The sequence below is a fragment of the Cheilinus undulatus genome, linkage group 9, assembly GCF_018320785.1.
Source record: "Cheilinus undulatus linkage group 9, ASM1832078v1, whole genome shotgun sequence".
In the NCBI taxonomy this organism is placed as follows: domain Eukaryota; kingdom Metazoa; phylum Chordata; class Actinopteri; order Labriformes; family Labridae; genus Cheilinus; species Cheilinus undulatus.
Genome location: NC_054873.1, coordinates 22,631,946 through 22,658,329, shown reverse-complemented (window position 1 = coordinate 22,658,329; position 26,384 = coordinate 22,631,946). Strand labels below are relative to the sequence as shown.

Below are 26,384 nucleotides of genomic sequence, written 5' to 3'. Positions count from 1 at the left end.
CACCGCTCTCCTCGGGGGCCCCGTGTGTGCGTGTGTGTATGTGTATGTGTGAGGAAGAGGGGGGGAAAGAAAAGAGAGAGAAACGGAGAAAGAAAGACATCGGGGCTGCAGTTTGGTTTAGATGTGAGTAGAGAAGGAGAAGCGCGATTCAGCCCTGGATTGATCCTCCTCATGTAGCCTCATTTCTGCTCGCTTCGCACGGATATTTCGCTGGGATTGTAAAGAAAGGAGAGAAGTGCTCTGACCTCTCGAGAAGACGACAAGGATCCTGACTTCCAGTGCATTTTCTTGGGATTAAATCGTACCTCATGCTCTGCGTGCCGGTGTAGAAGGTGGATTTGAGCTTGTTAAAAGTCCCAAGCTGGTTCAGGCTGCGAGTTGTCGTCTCGGGTTGGAGGCTGCTGGCTCTGGATTATGTTACTCAGTATTTTATTTTACGCCAGTATATATTCTACTCTTTTTGCCGGTTTGTAAACTATATAAACAACGCCGTAGAATCCTGGGCAAAAGTCAGTTCAAAGGTTGTTTATCGGCTAAATTGATGCATTTTGGTCGGAATGCTGCAGTGCATTTATTGCTCGTTGTAGTTGTAGAAGCAACTCTAAAGCCCTCAGTCTAATGTTGCGGTTTTGCCACCAATGCTCGTCAGTTGGCTGTGCATGCATTGCACGGCATTTCACAGACATTAATGTTTTGCAACGACCGTAGAAGCATCTGTAATATTCGGATATCCGTACAAAATAAAACCCTCTAATAGATTTTCAAGTTGTCGTATGTTCAGGACGAAACGCTCAGGTCTTGTGCGGCGACTCTGGAGAAGCCGTTTGATCCCAGATACCGAGGGGGAAGATGGAAATGGCAAAACTAGTGAGGGCTGTAAGGACGATCTGTTCGGAAACAACCCAGAGAAAATTCCCAAAACAGAGTTCAGACCGATGACCCCTAGCGGGTCTGTGGTAGGGGACACAGGGGGTGTGTGCAGCCGGAGCCCCGCGGAGAGCAGCGGCTTGGGGGTCACATCGGACCGAGATGGGGGCGCGGGCTGCGTGCAGGAACAGGGGAGCCCCCGCTCCATTCAGGACGGAGAGTGCAGGACTGTGACATGCTGTTTATTCAAAGACCGGGACCACTCCGAGCTCAGGGCTCCAGACACGGCTCAGGGTACCAGGGATCCGGGGTCGTGTCACTTGGTGCTGAGGGGCCTCGGTCCGCGGGACTGTGGATCTCCCGAGGCTCCAGAGGCGATGCCACGGACGGTGTTGGAGCAAGAACTGAAGTCTGCCACATACTCTCTTTTAAAAAAGCTAAAGGAAAGGGCGCTGGATACCTTACTGGAGGCGGTGGAGTCCAGAGGAGGGATGCCCAGCGACTGTGTTATGATTTCCCGGACAGAGTTGAGGTTGGGCGGCCATGTGGCCTCCCCACAGCTGCTTGTGTGTAAATTGTACCGCTGGTCAGACCTCCAGCACCATGCCCAGCTCAAACCGCTCTGTGAGTGTAAGAGCTTTGGGGCCCTGGACAGTCCAACAGTATGCTGCAACCCCTACCATTACAGCCGGCTCTGTGGGCCAGGTAAGACCACTGCACTACACAGACACTGTCTCTATGTAGCACCTTACAGGCCTACCTTTGAGGCTAAGTCAGCAGGCAGTCCTTTAACACTCAACAATAAGGCATCTGTATGTCTTATGCCCACAATTTTTTTACCTCTGGACATTTTAAACGTGTGAATGCCCTGGTAATATACTTGGTAAATCTTCATATCACCCTGCATTTTGTCTGTTTATTCTTCTTTTTTACTTACTTGCTTCAAAACACAGAGGTGTGGATAGCCTGGCCTTTGGATTAAATTGTTAATTATTACCAAAGTCATCCTTGTGGGAAGCTGAACAATGATAAACATATCCTGAGTTGTGAGAAAGTAGCTCCTTTTTCTGCCAGTATGGTGTTAACCTGATGCAGCCTTGATTCTGCAGTTTATATTTTGGAAATATCAAATTACATGAAAACATTGTAACTGTTCAACTATATGTCACTTTTAGATTTTAGCTGACTAGAACATTGTATTGGATAAGTTAGTGCAAAAACAGAGCATCCCACACAGGATGTTAAATCTTGGCCTTGCAAAGACAGCCTGTTAGTATAACTCAAGACAACCTCAAGTTTCAGACTAATTAACATACACATGCAATACATGATCAGAATCAGTGCTTTCAGGTCGATAAAGCATGGAATCCTTTCTTGGAGTTGTTGTCAGTTTTGCAGACCCATCAACAATGTCTCCTGTGTGTATGAATTTAAAGTCAGAGGTCTGGCCCTGGTGCCATGGGTCACTTCAGTTATCATTGTGGTAGAGGATTGAGCTTTATTTCCAAAATCAATTAGCTATCTATGGCAGAACCTCTCTGACCTACACTACACAGATTGAGATTTGGCAGGGGGTCAGGCTTGTGATTTGGCAAACCTTTATCTGTGGGCCACTCGACCCCACTGACCCGATGACAAGGCGTGGTATCATGTGTGAAGATGCAATCGTCAGTATTTCTGTCTCTCTGGCACAGGAGGCGGTTTTTCCATAACATCAATGTTTACTAGGTCCAGCTGGCTGTGACAAGAAATTTAAAGTCAGAAGTCCAACAATATCAGAATGCAAATGTAAGAAACTGATGTTGACTTGGCCTCCATGGCCCGCAAACACAGAATATATAGAGCTGCTCATAAGTGCTTAACCACAGTGTTAGTGCATTTTACATCTTTTTAGAATCAAGTACTCCCATCTGAAGTGGATATCAGGTTATGCTTTGTGAGTTTCTTTCCAATAAAACTAGCAGGATGGACTGTAAGAAGAGGCAGAGGGGCACATACCCCATATTGAGACTAAGGCCTGTAGTAGACATAGCTCACATGCGCTCATGCGTGGCCCGATAGTGCTGGTATTTCTTTCATGCTATTCAAGAAGGGGGACTTTGAATCAAGACCTCTATCTTTGTCTGGTTTTACTGCAATGTTTGCAGTTGGGGACTGAAGAAATGTGGAATTACATGATTATAAAAAAGATTTTATTGGGAAAATAAACATTTTAATTAATAGAAGAAAAGCTTAAAACCTTCTAAAATAAACTGATTTGAACTGTAGATCAGTTAACATACTCTCATTTTAGGTTTATCTGAATGGAGACTCCTTTTGTAGTGTTTTACATCAAGAATAAAACAGTCCTTCATATGTTGCAAAAAGCTCTGATTGCAGTAGACACAAACTTTTTCTTTTTCTTTTGCCCAGTATTCAATTTTTTGAATAAGATCAGTTTCAAGTTGCGCTTTAAAAGCCCTTTTGTCCTAAAGAGGTCTCCTCATGCTATTTAGGTGAAGGAGTGGTGATAATATACAGTTTGCATACTACTGGCGCCAGACTGACTAACTGTGTATCTGAGTGACTGAGTTCAGATCCCAGCAATTACTGCCGCCACTCTTAAAGGACCCGCTGCTATTATGCTCTCTCCTTCTCCCTGTAGGCGAGGTCACAGTGTGCTCACAAACTTTTCTTTCCTTTGTGCTTTGCCTTCTTGTGCAAGATATTTCCTTTGCTTTTGCTCTTTAATGAGAAAATCAAGCATTGTGACGCTAGCCATTCAAAATAAGCGATTTTCTTGGGATAATTTAAGTGCATTACTTTAAGTTGTTTTCCATCTCTGCAGTAGGTGCAACAACATGAGCTTCAGTTAATTCCTAACAGAAACAAATGTACAGTTTTGAGTCGGCTTTATTAGCTTTTTTATGGGATTTTCAACAGAATGATTTAATTTAGCTCTGCAGACACAGAGCTGTTGTAGTGAGGATGTAGTCTAAACTGATGGGAATTCAGTAGCTTTTTTGATGACGTAAAAGTGTCTTGTATTGGCATGTTTCTTCTTGCTGTCAGTAAAAACTCATGACTATAGCTTTAAACAACATATTGTTCAGTCATGTGTTGTTTACCATTGAATGGCTGTGATATAAAATGTAGAAACTGATCTTTAGAAGTGATAGGGTCACCAAAATAAAAGAGCACAGTAGTTCTTAACCACTACAGCAAGGCCTTTAGACCTGTAAACATTCAGTTGTTTTCTTAAAAAAATCACAGATCTGACTCTGTAGTTTACTGTGCTCACAGCAGGGAACATTAAAAAGAGTATTATATTCTTTTAAAGGTTATTGACATTATTGTTTTGTGTTACAGAGTCACCCCCACCTCCTTATTCAAGGCTTTCCCCCAATGAAGAACACAAGCCACTGGGTAAGTGACAAACTCACACATGACACCCATAATTATGCTTCCTGTCTCATCCACATCTTCTGATGTTTATCTGAAAAGTGGTACATTTGATATTCTATATTATGGCCCATACCCAGGCAGTTGTGAAGCTGTTGTTACTTGATAGATTCTAACTTCCCCCTCTTTTAGAGCAGTGTTTCTGGTCAGACATCAGGACCCACCATCACCTCTTCAAGAGAATTCGTGACCCACATTCTGAAAAAAATTCAAACCTCTCAAGTTTATTTAATGAAACATTTAGTTTGGACCCCAAATGGAAAAACATGACTGAACAAAGACAAAACATGTTTTAAAAGCAAATCATTACAGAAGGACATACATGCAAACATCACTTTTACTCAATTTTCCCCAGATATTTGGTTGAAATTTGATAATTACTCGAGGGATTTCTTCTTAATTTTGGAAAAACAGCAAGAAACAGTAGAAATCTTGAGACAAATACTGAAATCTACTCTAAAAGAATAGCCATATTAATTCGCTGTATATCAACCTTGGGTGCCTGTACATAGACTTTCTCTTGGCAACATTTCATGACCCTCTGGAAGGGGCCCACTTGTGGGTCCCGACCAACCAACCAATTGAGGGACACTGTTTAAGAGCCTTTTAATTACACTGTCTTTCTTTTAGGATCCATTTTAACATGGAGAAAAATGATCAGAGTAACATGGAGATTTCTAATGGCTGTATTTAGGCAAAGTGCTACTTTAACTTTAAATTAAGCCCTAGGTCAGTATGTGGCACAATATCAATACACCAAGCAGAGTCAGTGTGGGTAAGATGAAGTGTGCTTGAACTCTGGTACCCGCTTATCCACAATGCTATCCTCATGCAGTGTTAATCATATTGAATATGAAATGAGATAGCTCCAGTGTTTATGTGTTGAAATGTAGAGGTCACGCATTGAGTCTCTTAATGATCTCTGGTGATTACTGAAAGGTAAAAGCAGCACACATCTGAAGTTGGAGCTCATTTCTGTTTTGTTCCCCGCAGATCTGTCAGACTCCACATTGTCTTACACTGAAACTGAGGCAGCCAGCTCACCAAACATCACACCAGGGGAATTCTCAGGTGGGTGTGTTTCTCCAACTGTCTGTCAGCCTCCAAATAAGAGATTAATAGAAGAGATTTCTCTCCCTTATTAAGACTATTAAGACTATTTTATCAGATGATAATGTGAGTTTCTCATAGAACTTCTCAGGCATTTCTCTTGCTCTGCACATTTTGTTGTCTGTAGTTTTTGTTGATTTGTGTTTGCTGACATAATATATAATGTTGTCTGTAGCAGAAGTGTGTATTGAGTGTGTTTTGACAACTTAATGGCATTTTTAAGATAAATAAGAAGTTGTTTTCTTTTGTGACTAGCATACATTCGTGAGCCGCTGTTTGAAGTTGCAGAGCTGGTACAGTAACACATTAACCAACCTGAGTAAACAGTGACTGTATTACTACAGAATATGATCAAGGAGGAGCTTTGTTTTGATGCTTTTAGGCTTTACTTTCTCTCCAAATATCATCAAAAAAAGAGAATTAGTAGAAGCGTGTTTATTGCCTACAATGCTGATGGAGTAAAGACTCTTGTTTGTATTAGACGCATTGTTGTATTGTCCATATTTTCTAGTCTTAGAAACAGTTCATTGCTGTACCCTGCATGGCTGCGAAGTACATCTGGGTGACTATGCAAACTTAAAAAGGTCATTACATTTCGATGCCTTACTTTATTCAGTCTCATTAAGGGTAATAACAGAGAGTGGGTTTGAAGATAAAGGTTTCATTGTGAGCGGTGCAGAGGTTCAGCGGGGCGTGTGTGTTGGCTTCAGAGCCGGCCTCCCCTCCTCTGTTTTTCTTTCAGAAATATTTGAGTGGGATCAAACTGTAATAAGATCCAAGCTCACTCAGAAACACACACACGAGCACACATAGTTGTGCACATGCATGTGCACAGTCACTTGCACATACAACTCTATCTGGCCTGGCTGTTAGCGGGCTGCGGGGAGGGGCGGGCTCAGGGAAATTGAGTCGCTCGTGTGAATGGGGCCACACCAAAGGAAGCAAGTAAAAACAGTCCTGTCCTCTGATTTGAAATGAAACACTCCTTTCTCATGGCTCCAAGGAAGCATGCCTCCCCCTCCGTAGTAACTAGCATGAACAGTATCAAGTGGACGAGGAGTCACAGCCCTCATTTTTGGGCTCACAAGGAACAGCATTTCCTGTTCAGGGGTCTGCCATGGCTCGGAGGCCTGGACACTGAGCAGTTGACATGACTACCTGGCAGTGAAGTTTTCAGGCAGCTTAGGCCCCCTTCTCCCCAGTACACATGCTGTCACCACCTCAGCACGGCCCGACGACACTCCCTGAGTCAACAAATGAGGGGCTTGTCAAAGCGCGCACCACAATTCCTCAGAGACTGTGGTGAGGAGGGAGGATCTAGACATGCAAGGCTTTAGTTTCTTCCAACTTTGTGTTGCTGCTTCACAGGCTGGGCTGAATCAGTCTGTATTGGCTTTGACACACTTGGCCACTTGGACTTGAAAGAGAGGGTGACCAGTGCCCTACAGGGTGGTAGTTTTCAGTGTTGTGAGCTCATCTGTGTCGCCAGTTTGTCTCTGATCATGTTGCATTTGGTTTAACTTACTAAAGAGTTCATCTGGAAGGATGTACAGCATGTACCATCATAAGACCAATAACCTAAAGGTCTCAATTTAAAGCCTGCTAAGTTCTGCTTTAACATACAGTCTTGTACTGCACACTGCCAAGTTAGCTTGTGTTGAATGTGCTGCTGACCTGGAGATGACTTTCCCTGTGAATCCCCCTGCAGCTCGGGGTAGAGAGGGTGTCTGTATGAGTGTAACTGGAGTTGTAAGGGATCCAGACTCCACCCCTCACACAGGAACAAGTAAACCTCTTAAAAGCAAGTCTTGGGGGCACTTACTGAATGGGTGGAGTGTAGTCAAATAATCACCTACAGTTTGCAGCCCAGGGCTACAGAAATACCCTCAGAGTATTCTTCTCCATCACACAATAGTTGAAAACAATCAGAGGATAAACTTGTTTAACCACATCAGTTCAAACTTTGAATCCTTTGTAAGGAATTCCAAACATATTTTTCAGATTTTCTAATCTTAGATTATGTTGTATGTCCTCAGAAATGGTGTCTATGTGGCAATTCTTTATTCTTTATTTGCATTCTGTTTCATGATGATGTTAAACATGCTGGCCCTTGGAAAACTTTGACAGTGCACCTTCTTGTAATAATGTTTTAGTGTAATACTTTAACATTTAGTCATAGACTTTGTACCATTCACAGGCTTTATTTTTTATGAAGGAGAAAAACGACTCCCTCAGGCACTCTAATTATGTCTGTTTACGTCATGATACGGCCAAGCTTTCGAGTATGTGCATACACAGTATACCTCAGTGCTGCATGTGTGAGGGAATGTGTCTTTGCTGGTGCTACCCTCCCAGTCTGCCCTCACACCTGTTTCCTCAGTGCCTGGGCCTTGTCGTGTGGACATCAGAGTGAAGCCCTTTGAAGCAGATCTCATTGCTTCCTTTATGACTGTTTGAGGGGGTGTTTTCCCCCTACACGTTGACTTTATTATATCAGTCACATTGTCTCTGACATCAGGGGCTCTTTATGTTTGTCACTTCTTCATTATAACACGCCTCTGGCTTTCAGTGTAAGGAGCTATGCCAAGATGTTTATGCATTGCTGTTGAAGGATTCCAGTCAATGATGATACGGTGTTTTTTTCAGAGTGTGTGGGTATTGATTAACATATGATGCAGGCCCTCCCTCTGTGCTCACTTTAAACCGTCATGACTCCAGTCTGCCTACATTCTTCAGTCTTCAGAGGTTGTGTCCTTAATCAACCCAGTGGAATTTGTCAGCATAACACTGTGTACACGCTCATGTTGGTGTGAGGTGAGATCAGTGATGTGAATGGAGGGGTTCCCTCAGATTTGCTGGGTCAGGTGACTGCAGGACATGCAGAGTGACCCAAGGCACTGATGTTTTCTTTCCATTTTCCTCTTTTTTTTGTCCACCTTCCTAAGAGTGTAGGAAAGTTGGACAAGAGGAGAAGAAAGACTGAAGTTAGATAACAGAGAGTGAAGAAGGCATGAGCAGGTAGTTTCCAAAAAGTAGCATTCTCTTCCATCTGCCCGCCTGTCTCTGGAGGAAAAGCCAGCACCATCTCTGCAAATGTCAACAGATGGTAAGGTAGTGCTGGACAACTAACCGGTTTTCAATATCAATTACTATTTTGGCTTAAAACGATCATAAAAAAAGATATTCATGATTGGGCTGCATGCCATCAGCATGTTTTACTCATGTCTGGTAAATGTTTCAGTGCTTGTTTTTGTATTTTTGCAACAACGATACATCACCAATACTTTAAAACATGGTTAATTTGTTTCTGTTCAGTCATAACCATTGTTATATGAATATTTATATTTTAAAATTTATTTTCATTCATTTCTTGTTCTTTAAAGTGTTCTGAATGCAAGAGGTCAATAATTGCATTTGATGTTGATTTGTCTGATAATTGTGTTATCATTTTTTGCTGTAACTGAGCAAATGCAGTGTAAGGTTCACTCTGGTACTAACCAATTCTTCCAGTAAGAACAAGACAGTGAATTGATGGATGGGAAAGGCCTTGGTTTTTCTTTAAGACATACTAAATCCAGAACCACCATTCACATGCAGGAGTCAAGCAAATGAAACTGCATAGCCAGTTCTGGTGACAGTGCAGCACTTAGCATCAAATCAGACCTTCTGTCTGTGTTGGAGGCAGTTGACATAAGTGGAATTATTAGACAGTCTAATCAGGGCCTGGAGGAGATGCTTCCTCTTGATTAAAGTAGACCAGGCGGCACACTGACTTGTTGAAGGTATGCGATTATATAGGGCCCTATGAAATCCATTTTATTTTTTTCCTAATTCTGTTTTTTCCATTTTAATTGTTTGGAATTCCATTTTTTGCCTTTCCACTAATTTTACCATAAAAAAGTCTGTCTTGTTTATGTAAATTAATAAAATGTTCAGTAATTAAATAGAAATAACCTTAAATTTTTTGAAAAAGGGCCACAATTGGCCCAGGAGCCATTATTTGGATAACCCTGATATAAAATAGATATAACCAGTGTAACAGCCAGATATTTGCAACATTTGAAGACATCCAGATGTATAATCACACTGTGTCTTAACTGATGTCTGTAATAGAAATGAAGAAATCCTTCTGTTCTCTCAAACACAGAGTGATAGTGACTTAATAAGAAAGTAACATAAAAGTTAAATGGTTAAAAGTAAACCTGTTACCTAAACTTTTCTTTACTCTTTCAATATGTAACAGTACATGCACTTTAATGCTGCATTGTTCTACTCCTGAAACAGTTATCTTATCATCTCCCTCCATCCTTGCTGTCTGTCCATCTGTCTCATATCGAACCGGTACGTTAATGCAGACACTTATTAGCTCATTAAGCAACCAAAGGGAACTACAGTATCTACCGGAGAAATTATTAAACTAACTGATACTCGAAGGTAACTTCATTTAGACTACGAGACTTTATAAAATCTCAAGTCTGTCTGACTCGAGTTTGAAGGTGAGTAGGTCCTCAAGTTCTGACTTCAGCTGTCAGCCTCATGCACAGACACAACTCTCTCTCCATGACTCTCTGTGGTAAGGTAAAATAACTCGAAGCACGGATGAGTTTTCTGTACTGCCCCGTGTTGAGCTTTCTGATGTTTACTGGTGATTTGTATTGCTGCTTTGACATGCATTATTGTGTAGAAGGGGGTGGGGTGAGTGTTTGTGAAGTGAGGCACAAGTTGTGCCCTGCTTTAGTGACCCCCCGGAACATATTACTGGATATACGTTCCTCTTTCTAAAAACACACAGCATTTCAGTAAAATTCATCCTCTTTCCACATTAAATTGTAAATTCTGTTTTTATTGCCCAATTCCACCATTCCATTTACGCGGAAATTATAGGACCCTAATTATAGCTCTGTTAGGAACTGATTAAAAAGCCAATCAGCTGAATTTATCTGAAGATTTTTCCCTCTTATTTTTCTCTGAACTGTTTTATAAGTTAAAAGATATAAAACAATAGTGCTCCTACTTTAAAGAAACTTAAATAGAATAATATAGTAGCTATAAAATCAAAATGTAAAGCTAAAGAAAACATGCATAGTGATGCTGAGTGATAATGTATTATTTAGCCCATTCAAATTCACAGCTAGATGATTAAATGAAGCTAATAGAACCATCTCATTTCTATCAAATGTCTGATGTTGCACTAATTATCCAAGAAGTGCAAATATCAGTCTTCAGTATGTCTTGCCATGCTGACTACTAGTTATCCTGTTGTGAGAGAGTGATGGTCCGATGGAGTGACAACTGCATCAGCACTTTAGCCATGCATGATCCCCCTCACACGGTCCCTCAGACCCCAGAGTGATGCATCTCGGGCTCATCTCCCTCTGCAGCCTGGCACATGGCCTCAGGTTTCCACCACAGCCCTGAGCCTTCCCAGCGCCTGGCCGCCCACACTCCCTCAGGAGCCCCAATGCTCCAGGATACGGGATGTGGAAATAATGTGACTCGAGTGCTTCCACCCTGCCTCCCGAAATCAGGTTTTGCGGATTGTTTATTTGAGGGGAAGGAGGCCTCAGACAAACATCCTGTTTTAAAAAGCTGCCTGGGTTTTGTAGCAATGCAGGGCGGTGAATTGCCCCTTTGACAGCGGGGGGAGACTGAGGAATGTTAAAGAGAAGGCCAGCATCTCAGGGGACGTAAGGGGGCTCTCCTCATCCCGTTTGTCATGTCCAGTTTGCAGAGTTCATTTTAAGCTGGGGGACTGAGGGTTGTAGCCATACATCCTGAAGGGTCTTGTGCTCTATTCTCTGTGTAGTGGTTTAGGGCCTGTACCCACAGTCCTCGTCTCAAGTATCCGTTCCTGTCCTGGGAGGCTGGCTTCCGTTTCCTCTTACGTAACACATACACAGAAAAAGAGCCATTGATAAGAGCGATAAGGCCATTTTTCATTTTCCCTTTCTCAGCATTGTTAAACCTCGGTGTGTCCACTTTGAAATTCTTCTCTCAGAGTTCATAACACTGCAGATCCTCCACAAAGTCAACCAGAATTTACAGATTTGTCAATATGACGTGTTTGGTTTTGTGCATGTTTCATGTAGTTCCAATACTAATGGGTTTTGTTCCACATCTGTTGAAAAGCAGTGTGGTAATAGGCAATAGGGGCAACAAAAAAAATGGATATAAGAATATATATTTTGTTGTCCTAACTTGTGTGATACAATATCAATACTCTATATTTATGCTTTTTATGACACGAGGTGATACTGACATCAAACAGATGTTAATGAATAAAGTCATGTTCATTAGTTTTAGGCATGTAGGCCACTAAGGATTCATCACAGGGCCCAAGTGCCAAGACCAGAGCTGGGGTTGGAGGGCAGAGCCAAGGTCGACACATGTCTGTTGCTGGGCAGCCAAGGTCAGGCTCTTCAGCATCTTCCTTGCCCAGACCTTTTTCACACCTGGAAACTGCTGGCGGTTGTCAGCTCTTAGGACATCCAAAGCACGACCAGGGGCTCATCGCAATCCTTACTCGCCACACCCCCAGATTATTCCGCCCTAGAGGTGTGGACTTTGTTATTTTTTTCAACAAATTATTTTACCATGCCACTTGTAATATGCAAAGACATCCAGAGCACAACCAGGGTTGTGTCAAACCTTCTTTCCACCAAATAGTGCCATCAGGCAGCTAGCTCATCACATCTACCCCTTCAGCCTCAATTTTTGGCCAAAACATGCCTAAAAGTTCTGCACACTACTGTACATTAACCTTGCAACTGACAGTTTTAGGGGCATTTTATATCCTTTAGTAAAACAGGTATCTTAAAGGGATACTTCAACATTTTGGCAAATTCACCCATTGCCATAATCCCTATTGCTCTTTCTTGTAATGTTCCATAATTATTTCATAGCGTGGTGAATGATCAGGTCACAAGTTGTCCATGAGAGTGTTTTGAAGTTGTTACATTGTGTATTTGATGAGTTTGATGAGAGAAAGCTGGGATACCATAAGAATCCATTGCGTTGGCAGTCAAGCTCCTAACTCGGCACTGCCAATCTAAAAATAGCTTGCACTGACAACTAAAGGTAACAAACCTATTAGTAAGACTATAGGGATTATGGCAATGGGCGAATTTGCCAAAATGTTGAAGTATCCCTTGTGTTTATTGTTTGTTTTTACATTGATCATTTATTGCGTAACTGCTGAATCAGATATCATTGTCATTGTCATGGGCCATGAGTTTTCTTTAAATCTAGAGATCAGATCTGATCCATGGTTTAGAGTATGGGTTTAACAGTTCATAGAAGTCACAGTACAGTTCATATCTGAGTTTTGGGTTCTAGGTTTAGTATGGATTCTGTTCATCAGGATAAAAGCAACAAGAAGTACCAGATTTATAATTCAGGTTTTCCTGATTTAATACTTTCAAGTGACAGTACAGCTTACAGTTTGTTCCAGTTTTGGATTTTTGTAGAACTACTTGTTAGAGTTAGTATAACCTTTGGTGTGTTGAACTTTAAACAAAAAAGAGGGAAAACAAAAATAGAGATGCAATCACAAGCAACACAGAAATGAAAATAAACACAACTTTGTATAAAAGTGCATGTATTCTAGAGCAATGCATCATATCTATGATTTATGAAGTATGCCATTACATAGTTGTTAGTAAAGCAGTGGTTACTCGTGCAAAATCAGGACCGCATGTTGGTGAACAACCCCAGTCTAGCTTTGGTCAACACCGGATGGGATGTTGAAACTGGTCTTGAGCAGAGCACTAAAAAACACACTTGTTGCTTTCTGTTCCTACATATTTGTGTATTGTGTTTGAATATGCTAGCATTGGTGATGTCTTCAGCCCTCTCTGCTTTGTAATCCAGGGCCTATTTGAAGACCGCACAAGGGAGTTGAGGAGAAGGATACAGAGCTAGCTGGACTTGTAGCTCTTTCACTCTTACTACTAAAGCTAACTATTCTTCTTCGTGTGTTTTACTGTTTCTTCTTCTTAGTTAGTTGTTACAAGTTACAAGTGTAACTGTCAACTAGATTGGTGGGTGAACACTGTCATGTGTGATTTGCTTTTTTCCATTTAGACACATTAATCTTGCACCAAACAGTGACCCCCAAACTCTTAGAGTTCAGGACAAATACAAGTTCTGATACACCTCTAGTAAAGAGCATGTGCTAAGATATTGAGTGTAGGTTTCTATCATATCTCAGCAACGGTGATGTCTATGCTGTTGACTTTGTGCTGACGTCTTTAGTTTTCTTACACTGAATTTGCTTGTTTTGAGTTGTTTCTCACTCTGTACTTGGAGCACAGGCCCTAGACGTGGTGAGGTAATATGACCTCTCTGTAAAGAGTGAAAGCCATGCTAATCTAAAGCAGCCCTTGGAGAGGCCCTGAAAACCTTTACATGTCAACAGAAACTGGCCTGCTGAGGTTAGTATTTATCTGTGTCTGCTTGGCAAGCCAGTGTGGTGCCAGTGCTGCCGGGTGTTTGACTAACATCTGAAGGGCTCACATAAAGATAAATCTAAAGCCTCACACACTACTATGAGTCTGAAGCTCACAGTGCTGTGCTTGTCATTTGAATTTACAGAGCATACTCTGCTTGGCCAGTATAGGGTGGACTGTGTTTCATTTTGGACCTCAGCACACAGATAATAAGTGTAGAAATAACAGGAGGTGTGCATAAGCTATAATTTTTTGCCCCATATTCTACCTTAGCAAACAAAGTAGTGAGCTAATCTTGTCGTGTGCTCAGGGAGGGCCGCTGTTACCATATTCTCTTCCTTCACACCGCAGGGCTGCACCAATGGCTCCATTCATTCAGCTTAGGGCAGAGGGTTAGAGCAACAAATAAAGAGCGTGCAATGCCATTAAAAATGTAAGGAATGTCCAACTGTTAGTTTAGTGTTTTAGTGAGCCTCCTCTCAAGGCTGAGAGGGGGAACAATGCTCCGTTTGAGCTGGCCACTGTAAATGTGCTAGCCTTGCAATGCCTGGCAAGCACTGGGGAAGGTGGTGCCAGTTGTGGATGCTGTTTTTATTTTTCTGACCATTTTACCCACAATTATAAATCCAGACACCAACCATAGCCAGCTATGATTTAGCCCTGTGGTCTGATTGCTGGCAAAAATAGATTTATGATTTTTTTCCCCCTTCCTCCCCAGAGGAGCATTGACAGTTGTGCCTGAACCTATGGCTGTCAGTATTTTTAAAACTCAGAATAGCCAGCGCATTCTTTGAGCCTCCAGAATGCTGTGTGCGGATTAACTGTTGGGGCCCATGTTATTCGACATCTCTACACAAGCCTTTTACTGCCTGAGGGAAAGGACAGGAGCTTGTGGTTGATGTTTGAAGAGTAAACCCTGAATGTATCAAGGTCATCTTAAATTTTCTCTACTTTACATGTGCAGGCTAAGAGACAGGGACTTAATTCTCTCTATGTCTCTGTTCCCTTATCTTGTGCTTGATCTGCATCTTCATTCTTCTTCCTTGTCCGAACATGGAGCCAAGCATGATAGACATATATCAGACAGATGTTCAGAGCCTTTGATCTTGATCCTGAAACATGATTCCTTTTAAATCTAAGAGAGAACCTTTTATTTTGAGTGATCGTGCAGCAAAACATGTCAGATACTGTCTCCTTTACAGGGGCTTAACTCACTCTTCTTGTCAGGGTATTTTCATCCCCAAGCATGTACGAGTATGTGTATCCTCAGGTTCTACGTAAAGCATAACCTGACAAGGCAAATTGTACTCTGGGATTAAGTTTTTGCAAGTAGTCATTATTACAAGTCATAAACAGGCTACTTTTGTAATGTGTGTATCTTTTATTTCGAAGGTCTTGGCTGTGTGGCTCAGTATGTGCAGGCAGGCTGTTTCATTTCAGGGTACGGTTTAGATTAGAGGTCTGGCTGTAGCTTCCCCCTCTTCCCCTCTCTGTGACTGCCAGCACATAATTTACTTAATGAAATCCTGCCATTCCCTTTAGCTTCAAGATTTTTTGCAGATGTTGACAGGGGAAGGAGTTTGTGAATTATTGGAAATGTTCACTCCTGCATTTTTAATGATTGTCTCACTTGTTGTGAACGGGCTAACTTGTGGGATATGTGTATGTGCAGAGGGGGAGTCGTCTTTGTTTGGGGGAGCTGGTGTCTGGATGCCCGCGGTGGAGCAGTGTGGGTTACAGCGCAGCAAGTGTTGTGATTGAAACAGAAACTCTGGTGCCACATTATCCTGACAGAACACATTCCCTTCACAAACTCTGATCCACTGGGCTGATCAATAGGAAACCATTGTTTGAACGGCAACTGTGTCCATCATAGCCAGCCTACCTCCCTGCCTGCTGGAAACCAAATACCTACCTTTCACCTTAAATTAGTCAGAGTCTTGTAAAGCACAATAATGTAACGAGAGTTCCTTTTCATTGTTCATTTGAAACCAACAGTGATGTGACAAGATCTCATGAGATCTCACAAGATGAAACATCCCAAGATTTCTCATTGAGTCTGATGTTGAAGTGCAAAATACCATGGAATATTCCCTCCCACCACCACCACCACACCACTAATTTTTGTTGCTGCAAGTGAAGACACGTAGCTCATACAAGATTTTTTTGGATCACCTGTACTAGATGGAGAGTTGAGGGATTAATAGAAAATATGTCATCAAATGTACTGCTGCTAAATCCCTGTGCAGAGTCTCAGTGCAAAAAATACACTGTGCATGTCTGTGATATGGAGATCCACTGTAAAAATGAAATGGTTTTGTGGATTTTCACACAGGCACATCTCATTAAGTGTTAGTATTTCTTACTTTGGTACTTTGGCTTTTCTCTGTGTAGTCTCACTATTTCTGTCTTTATCATCCATGTAGCCAATCAGCTGGTGGCTGCATATAAAAACATTTTGAAACTTATGAGGATCAAGATGCAGCCTGCTGTAAATTGCAGCTGTAAACTTAAGGTGGGCAGACATTGTCCCATTTCGAGCCGACTATAGATTCTTTGAGGATGATGTCACAATGGAGAACACCCCTTGGAGGGCAAGTAGTGTGGTTCCAGAAATCAGAAAGTCCATGTCAGCTGTTTATGACTATGCCAAGCATTCAGAGTGCAAACAAATAAACATCCTTGATTCTTAAGCTACTTTTGTGTCACTAAAGCAGTGAAATAAGTTACAAAAAAGAATCAAAAAAGCTTCCATCTAATTCCTGGACAAGCATTATCACACAACACTTATGTATGGTCCATTTCCACAAAGAGGCTTGGTTCAGTAGATTTGCCCCTGTTTAGCACATTAAGCTCTGATCTTGCATCTTTACTCTGCCTCTTACCCCAAAAATTTTATTCCGTTGATAATACATCGCTGTTTTAATTAAAAGCATGTTTGTGATAAAATTAGGTTCTTTTATGGTAAAGGGGCTCAGCTAGCCTCTTATCTCAGCACAAGACTCATCTAGACTCTTGTCTCTCCTCATCTAACTAGACCATGCTAGATGCTTGGAGGTCTGCAAGACTGAGTATTTGTGATATCGATCACCTCCATGCCAGGTTAATCTGTTAAACTGTGGTAAAAGTCACTTTTTGTAAAGTGTAGGGATCATATTCAGTGTATGTAGAAATTTTCTGATGATAATTGCAGTGAAGAGGCTGATTTATAACTATAAAGTATTCTTTCCTTGTTCCCATTAATTCCTAATGGCTGCCTCCCACTTTCTGACCCCCAAAGGAAATTTGGGATCACGTGATTGCAAACGACCTATAAGAGTTGTGGGGTCAGCTCACACATTGTGACTGCCTTGTTTACAACACATGACCATCATGCACATTTCATGCATGACCTGAATGCTCACACTGTACAAGTGATGTTATAACAAATGTCAATGCAGTCTCCTTTGAAAAGCCTCAAACAGAGAGGTTGAAGTCATAAAGTCTCATTTTTACACTTGAAAAAGCTACAGTTACCAAAACCACCATCTGTCTCTCACAGACACAACATCGCAATTAGCAGCTAAATAATAAAAAATCCTCTGTGTCATCTGAAGGTCCACAGGTAGGCCTATTTCCTGCTCTATTGTTTCCTGTATTATTAGGAAGGGACATCAAAGGGCAGAAAATGTCCCAAAGTTAGTGATTCAGTTCACCGTTTGAATGTGTGCAGGTCTGTGACCAAATTATAAAACCGGAAAATCATCTGACCAGTCAGGAGTAGCTGATTGGGCCATGGTTGTCCACCCAGACACTGCACGACAAAGGCTGCATGATCAGGCTGAAGGTTGAACTGACTTCCTGGAGAGCTGTGCAACTCAAAATCTCTCAAAAATCTCTGCAATGGCTGAAAATTGCACAGGGTATGCCCAGCTTTAGCCAAATGTAAAATGTTACACAGTTCTGTGTTTGCTAAAAGAACAACACTTTTAAGTTCATATCTCTGATTAATCAAATGATACAGCTTCTGTTTCACTGTCCTCAGATTTCTAAAAGCACTATCCATCTAAAAAGACAGTTTAGGTTGATCTAACTGCATGCATTAGTATTACTGGAATTGCAGCAATGAATACATAGTGAAGAGTTGAAGTGCTGTTTGAATGTTCAGTTTGAGTTTAGACACCAACAATATCCAAGCAGACTTCAATTACAAGATGATCACTTATGAAACATTTCAAAATGAGCCTATGTTGTTTTGCATTTTATGATTTTAAATTACAAATATTACACTTTTTGATGTCATATGTTATGTTAGGGAAGTTTTCTTTTTAAAAAAAATCTATAAAATCTTGTCTTGTCTTTTAAGCTGAGTGTCTCATCACACCCCTAGAAATCAATCTTTGAAATAGTTTGAGGATATAGGCCAGCTAAGGTTGGTTTACTTCCTCTGTGAACGGTCTGGCTTTTATTAATCAAGCAAAAATATAGCATATGTTTCATTTCTCCAGTGATGTCTAATTTCTGACTGAGAGAATATCACACCCAAAAAAGCTCTTAAGAGACAAGAAAGAGAGCAACCTTCGGGCTGCACCCCCACCCCCCACAGTCTTAACCAGAGTAGGAAATTCAGAGGCACAGTGAGGGGAGGAGGGGGGAGTTCAGGAATGTGCAGGGTCTCCTCTACTCAAACGTTCCAGCCTTCTTGGCTCGTACCTCCCTTTAACACACTGGCGCTCACAAACAATCACACTCACACTCACACACACAAACAGATAGGTTGTATGAGGAGGTGAAAGGCCACAGCCACCCAGCAGGATGTTCGCTGAGTGTTTGACTTTTTGGACGCTCTCTCAGACTTTGCTGCTCCTGAACGTCGCCTGCACATTTGACATTTACAAACATACCCTACAGTTTTCACAGAGCTTTTTTTACATGCCCTGAAGGACTCTCGTAGGCCTCGCTTGCATCACAACCATCACTTGTGCTCCGTGTCTCTGACACATTGCAGAGCCATGGAGGAAACTTAGAGGAAATGAGCAGCACATTCTCTTCCCCTGAAGAAAAACAGAGGAAAAAAAGAGACTTCTCCCTCAAACCGGCTCTCTCTTACTCATGCGCCCAGACGGCTCCTCTATATTAGCCTCCTTTGCTTCCTGTTCTTTTTACACCCTCTGTTGTTTATTGATTTAATTTATGGATTCTGTTAGTTATCTGCTATCAAGGCTTCAGCACTTCTCTTCCCTCATGGGGTTGTCCTGAAACAGAAACGAAGGGAAAGTGGAGAGGAAGTGGATGACAATGTAAAGCATTCCCGTTGTGACCAGGCTGGCTTGGTGACTGGATTCAGTTTCTTTCCAGGTCCCACAGCGTTTTTCTCCCTCCCTCTCTTTATTATCTTTCTTTCTTTATCTCTCCCTCTCTCTCTGCAGGGAAAGGCCGGACCTCAGGGAGAAAATCCATAGACATATAAGAGCAGCTCCAGTTAGCATGTCTGTCTGATAAAGCCGACTTTGATGGCAGCGATAGCCCAGACGCCAGCCTAAATGTGGCCTGCTCAGGGGTTATACTCAGGAACCATTGTCTACAGAACTAAAGCCGTGCTAAGCTGAACAGGACTTACTTCTATTTTGTCTTAGCTGTAAAAGAAAGTTTCTTCTTATAAACCAGTGAGTGGGAACACACACTCACAGAAATATTCCTAAGATTTATGTATTTCAATTGCATATAAAATTTCCATCCATTTGAATTACTTAGATTTAACAAAAACAGGCCAATAAACTTTATGTGCTGCATATTTGTCACTCTAGATCACATTAGATTTATGTTAAATCTAAGTAATTCAAATGGATACAATACAATACAATACAAGAACTTTATTTATCCCCGAAGGGAAATTCAGTATGTGGAATGGAAATGAAAATGGATGGAAATTTATACAATTGAAATACATAAATCTTAAGAATTAGGCCTAAATATTTCTGTGAGTGCAGGAATGCACAAATAAAAGATAGTTTTCCTAAAGTTTTACACATACAACCACATCTCACAAAAGCACACTCTTCCTCCTCATACCCCATCCCCACCACCAGCCCTGAAGCCTATCAGTTCATTGGTAGAGTCTAATAGCTGAAGGGGAATCTAATCCTTGGCACAGGATGAGAGACCACTGCTCCCCCTCCTCTCCTTTCTGCCCTCCTCCCTTCGACTGTACTGCTTAAAGGGACTGGCAACAGTGTTTTCCTTTTTTTCCCCTCCTCAGCAAAGTTTTGAAGGAATGAGTTCAGCTTTGCTCAGCGCTCTGGATTAGGAGAGATGAAGTATAATGGAGGTGGCCTCAGAGCTTGGTGGGGAGATGTTAGCACGGAGGGGAAGCTGTTGTTTGTCTGCCTGTCCCTGACACTCGGCCTCCCATTCATCTCACTCCAAGGCTGTGGAGCTGTGTTTACCCCGGGGCAGCTCTTTTCTGCTCGTCTCCCTCCCCTCCTCCTTTCATGCTGTCTTTAAAAGCATTACAGGATGATCATCAAGGATTGCCATTGAAACTCTCAAGCCCCCATTTTTGTGTACTTAGTTGTAATTATCCAGATTGCCCTCAAGTGCATGGAACTCATAACAGCTTTTTTTCCATATGTAAACCTGTGGAAAAGGCTCAGACAAGTTTTGTTTAACACAGTCATTCAGTTTAATGGTAGGTTCTTTGGTAACAGAAGAAAAATATTGAATGGCTATAATTATAATCAGCATATGTTGTTTCTTCTGCCTCTGACTGTAACTAAAGCTTCTTCATCTTATCTTCATTCTAACCAAAAATTATACCTGTTCTTATACTATACATGAGGAAAAATGTACAATATTTTGCACTTTCATATTCACCGATGTTTATACTTCACCAGAGTTCTGTTGTCTTAGGGGTCAATGGATAATCTTTATCAAAGTTTTATTTTACATATCACTGATAAAATTAATGACTAGAGAAGTTTGTTACTATGGGAATGCTTTGAGTTGTTGTATCATATTCTTGCTCACAACACTGTCAGACTGGCAAGATGTCACACAAGTACTAGCCAAACAAGGCTTGGGTGCCACTGACACAGCAAGCGTAAGGCATCACTTCCTGTTTACTTGTTTTGCTCCCTTCTTGTAGACAGAGCTAGCGCTAGTTTGTCAATTTTGCTTTATTTTTTCATCACCCAATTTTTCTTTGTCACATTAACAACATATATTAAAACCAAAATATTAAAAATGAAGGCCTAAATCTGCTCTCAGCTCCCCTCCTTGCACAGTAGACACTTGGTGTTCTTAACAGTATAAAATGTGTCTACATTAGTCTCAGTTAAAATGAGTTTGGAAATATTATATTTGATATAGGGTTAGAACAAAATACATTATTTTGCATCCTTAAAATATTGTGTTTTTGTTGAATGAAGTGAGTATAGGGTTGTCAAATGTATACTTTTGCAAATCTTTTAAATTATGGAATGTCTGTCTTATAATGATTGGCAGAATGAAAAAGTACTTAAACTAAAAAAAAAGACAAAGATCGTCAGTAATATTTTTACACAAAGCTTCCACTACCCACATGGACAGAGAGCAAGCACTGTCTATTTTAAGTAAGTTATTGATTTTAATAACAAAACTTTGCTTACTTTTGTGCTTTTTAGAGTCTGTGGGAGTTTGCTGGCATTTTTTTGTTATTGATACAACATTTAGAAAATGCACAATTTTAGGTGCAGAGGACTTCTGTTTTGGGTTGCAGAGGTTTCAATATAGTTATCAATGAGGGGTTTGATGTTTGATTTCTAGTATTGTGACAAACCTACTTGTGCAAAGGATTCAAAACCTTCAACATCCCTGATTATGTTATACAAAATAATAGTTAAGGTGGAGTAATATGTCTTGCACCAGATATGTTTTAATACTTTTTATTGACAGTTGTGTCCCTGTTTGCTTTCTGACTCCAGTGAACTGATAAAAGTCTGTTTGTTTTCAGATCTGATGTCCTGCTTTAATACTCTGATTCCTCCAATCAGATGGGCCACAGGGAAACAGAAATGTCAACATTTTCACAAGGTTTCAATGGAGCTCACGCCTTGTTGTTGAAATCAAGCTCTGCACACCAAATGCTATGTGCTGCTGCAGAACTATTCTATAATATCCTTGTTTGCTGTGCAACTGTTGTCAGACTTGTAGAGCGCAAATACAGAGGTTTCTGGAGAATTTCGATTCTATAAAAATTACAGGAGCCTTGTGATTGAGTGTTGTATTTCTTGCTGCTAAAGGAATGTTGAATCCAGATTGTTTATCCTGTGTGTGGCCTTGGAAAATCTGTAGACCAAAAGTGGTTACACAGATCCTTGCATCACCACTTTTTAAGAATAGGACTTTGAATGTCTTATGTAAGAAATCAGAGATGATAAACCGCTTCATGAGTTACGATCATCACCCGTGACGGATCAGGAAGCACAGCGGCCTTTCTGTGGCTACGTCCAATGACTCTGAGACTGACACTAAGAGGAGAGGCTTTTGAGAATAGAATAACAATAATAACATGCGCTACTATTCTAATGGGTAAACGGAGCTGTTAAAAGGTGGCAGGGTTAAATGGATGCAGAGCACCAGTAATTGCTCCCAGCCTGTCGTGGCTCCACCCTCAAATAGACCCTCTTAAGGCCCAACATGGAGTCGAAGTGACGTAGGTGTCTGTGGTGTGGTCAAAGGGGAGGAAGACACACGCCCTCACTTCACCACCTCAGGTCTGACTTCAAGATCTGGGCTCAGCATTGGTCTGGCATTGATCTGTTGGAGTTTTAAGTAATATAGTGACGTTAAACCTGACTTCATAATCTTTTATATAAACCTGCAATGTATCGTCACAAATTCCAAAACATTTCTGAAGAAAAAGGCTCTTTATAAATGAGTGTTTTGAGAAAAATGAGACCTAGGCAGCTCTTACCCCTGAGTGGAGGCCATAGTTGCTGTGGTGATGTTGTCTAAACAGTCTGCCGATTGGTGATAGCTCAACTGTGTTAAAGAGATCCTAATGAGTGGCTCTCTCAGAGCCCTCACCTCAGCTCCCCCACCTAGCCAAAACACACACATTCAGGACAAAAACACAAACATGCTGGCTGATTTTTCTCCCTTCCAAGCAGACACATGTGCGCACAGGCACACGTAGACGCTGCACACAACAGAGCAACAGGAAAAGGCCTGGCTCGTGGTGCGCTCATTGTCTTCCTCCAGGCGCAGGCTTAGCATTTGATACATTTCTAACCTTTGTCCCGCTCATTCCTCTTCCTGGTCTTCCTAGTCTTGCTGGCTACCTTCATTCCAGGCTACGTGTGAAAAGTAGACACTGCTGACCAAATTGTTTTTGCTTTATTCACCCCATCAAAAAAGGCGGAGACTGTAGCAATTTGGTCCTTTGTGCGCGCACAGTTTCAAAGTGAGTTTACCCTGATGTGTGGGCTCCAATTGATTTGAGACAATAGCGGGCCATAAACAAGTTGGGGCTGAGTTCTTTGTGTGGCTGAGCCGCGCTGAAGTAAAAGCTGAGCTCAGAGTGGAGGAGCTGGAGTGTGGAATTCACTAATGGCACATGCATGTTGGGGCCCCTGAAGAGAGGGGGTCATTTCAGCCATCAGTGTGTGCGCAAACACACAGAGAGCCTGTCTGCAGCTCCCCCCTCCCCTGCACATCCCCACTCACTCACTCTTTTCCCCTCCTCCACAGTCAGCAGGCGTTTTGTCTCTGCAAGTCTGCTGAACGTTTTTGCTAATCTTTGTATAAACTTTACTAGTGTGGGTCACTCAGCAAAAAGGTTTAGTTGGGTGGGAGGTGAGCTAGGCATTTTGTTGCTGTGTGGACCGGCGATGCTCCACCTTAAAGGCGTTTGTTAATGGGGCGGGCGGTCATTAAGCCCTGTGAGCAGAGAGACTGAAAAGAATGGGGCCACAGGCCCAGGCTTTAAATCCTCTGTGCCAATAGACTCTCTGAAGCAAAATAATGGCATCACTCTGTGTGTGAGTTAATGGGAGCTGATAGCATGAAGGCTGGGGGGTCAGCGGGTCACGGGCTTGTGCTAAGTTGTCAGGGAGCTGAATGCCGTCCCTGGGCCCACAGCAGGGGAAGAGCTGGGGGGAGGGGGAAGGGGACCCCCTGCCTGGCCCTCTCCTGTCACCCCCACTCTCGTGGAATGTGAGGAAGACGAGGGAGGAGAGGAAAGAGGAGCCCTGATTCTGCAGTAGAGGGTAAAGACTGGGATGTGAGATCATGGGACTCCAGCAGCCTCCCTCCTCTACTCATACCACAGAGTTTATGAGCGGTAGAAACATACAACAGCTCTGAGCAGCATGGACTGAAAGCTCTGAGCAGCGTGGACTGAAGCAGCCTCTGAAAGAAGTCAGCAGTGTTGTGTGTCTTTTCCGTGTGTTGAAGATAGAAGTGTACCCAGGGAGCAGTAACTCATGTTGGAGTGCTGAGGCCTGTCACTGCAAAGAGTTCACAGACTGCAGCCATGAAAACTGAATTAACAAGCTGATTTACTGGACAGAGATGTTAGGGACAGGATGCCAACTTTGTTCCACTGTAAAAAGGAAAACAGTGCTTTGGTATAAACCAGTGTTTATTTCAGTGTGCACAGACAGGAAACACAAAACCAAAGTAGATATTTAATGCATCTTTAGCACAGTAATACAGAACTTTCTCTCTGATTTAAATGGAAAACCCTTAAAATGATCATTAGTTTATCCTTATTATGAATATCTTTTTAGAAAGTGCCTGTGTGAGCCTCAGTGCTGGGCAGTCAGTGTTTTATCATTACAGTGCCCTCTTGAGGCAGAAGAGGACACTTCAGTTTTTCAGTTTTACAATCTCCACCCTCTGGATATGTATAGTATCCTGTGTTGTGTGTGTGTTTTGGACGGATGTGAATGCTATTGTGTTTAGACAAGGCTTAGATTTCAATAAAGTGCCCCCTTTAGTATTTATAGTGTGGCCATCTGCTGTGAAGAATAAAAACAGATAGTTAATCCCTTCAAACTTCTTTTTACAAGGCCTGTTTGCTTTTGTTTATGTTGTGTTTAATGACTGTTATTCTGTCTCTGTCCCCTCTAGATGCCAGTATGTCACCTGACGCCCCTAAGCAGAGCCACTGGTGTAACGTGGCATACTGGGAGCACCGCACACGTGTGGGACGCCTCTACACAGTGTACGAGCACTCTGTCAGCATCTTCTATGATCTACCTCAGGGCACGGGCTTCTGCCTGGGCCAGCTCAACCTGGAACACCGCAGCAGCACCGTTCAGCGCACACGAGGCAAAATCGGCTACGGCATCCTCCTCAGCAAAGAGCCGGATGGCGTTTGGGCGTACAACCGCAGCGAGCACCCTATTTTTGTGAACTCCCCTACTCTGGATGTGCCCAACAGCAGAACTTTAGTGGTGCGAAAGGTGATGCCGGGCTTCTCCATAAAGGTGTTTGACTATGATCGATCGTGTCTGCTGAGGCACGCCACAGACCCTGACTTCCTAGACGGACCCTATGACCCCAACAGTGTGCGAATCAGCTTTGCTAAGGGGTGGGGTCCCTGTTACTCCAGACAGTTCATCACCTCCTGCCCATGCTGGCTGGAAATCCTTCTCAACAACCACAGATAACACAGACGGACCCCACAAACTATCCCAAATATCATCTACCTAGATTTAATATAAAGTTTTATATATTATATGAAATATATATTATACTTGTAAATACGGAGTCATTTTTACAATGTAATTATTTATGTATGGTGCAATGTGTGTATGGACAAGAGGAAAAAAACGGAAAATGCACTTTGGCTTATATATATTATATATATATATAAATATATATAAAGATAAAGAATCTTTCAATACCAACCTGAGAAATTATACAGCAAAATTAGAATGAGTCTGGATTTGGTGTATAGTTTTCATATACTATTAATATTCCAGACAAAAAGCTAACACCATTCACACATTGATAATAAAGTATTCGCATAATAACTCTCCCTGTTTGGTCTGTATCATTAGCTCTTTGTTTACATTCAGTCCTTCTCTCTCTCTCTTTCTCTCTGATTAATTTTCATGGGATCTTTTAAAGTTTATTGATTTCTTTAGGACATCCCAGAACGTAAACAAGCATGCTGCAACTTTCCTAAAAGATTCACCTTTACATATCTTAGTAGGCCACTATGTTTTACTCATACAGTGCCTTTAAAAATGTATTCAACCCCTTGGATGTTTTACCCCTTTACTGATTTTATAAATCAATCATGATCAATATAATTCAACTTTTTTGACACAAACATTTTACAAAAAAGCTCTTTGATGTCAAAGTGAAAACAGATTTTTGCAAAGAGATGTCAATTAAAATAAAATATTTAATGTAAAATAAATGACTACATAAAAATTCACCCCCATCAAGTCATTGTTTAGTAGATGCACCTTTGGCTGCAATCACAGACTGAGTCTGTGTGGATAGGTCTCAATCAGGTTTGCACATTTGGACACTGCAATTTTACTC

The 26,384-nt window shown here is 41.8% G+C and overlaps 1 protein-coding gene across 1 annotated transcript; it reads left to right on the top strand.

The window, feature by feature from the left end:
- On the top strand, positions 1 to 25,852 carry smad6b (SMAD family member 6b). The gene is made up of 4 exons (XM_041795686.1): positions 1 to 1,572; positions 4,216 to 4,272; positions 5,302 to 5,379; positions 24,957 to 25,852. The coding sequence occupies exons 1-4, from the start codon at positions 774 to 776 to the stop codon at positions 25,496 to 25,498; spliced, it is 1,476 nt and encodes a 491-aa protein (XP_041651620.1). The 5' UTR covers positions 1 to 773; the 3' UTR covers positions 25,499 to 25,852.
- The last annotated feature ends 532 nt before the right edge of the window (positions 25,853 to 26,384 follow it).

Excerpts from the sequence above, each read along its gene's own strand:
- smad6b (XM_041795686.1), top strand. The coding sequence starts at position 774 with ATGTTCAGGACGAAACGCTCAGGTCTTGTGCGGCGACTCTGGAGAAGC. Across the intron at positions 1,573-4,215 it reads CAGCCGGCTCTGTGGGCCAG|AGTCACCCCCACCTCCTTAT; the intron begins GTAAGACCACTG and ends TTTGTGTTACAG. Across the intron at positions 5,380-24,956 it reads CACACCAGGGGAATTCTCAG|ATGCCAGTATGTCACCTGAC; the intron begins GTGGGTGTGTTT and ends TGTCCCCTCTAG.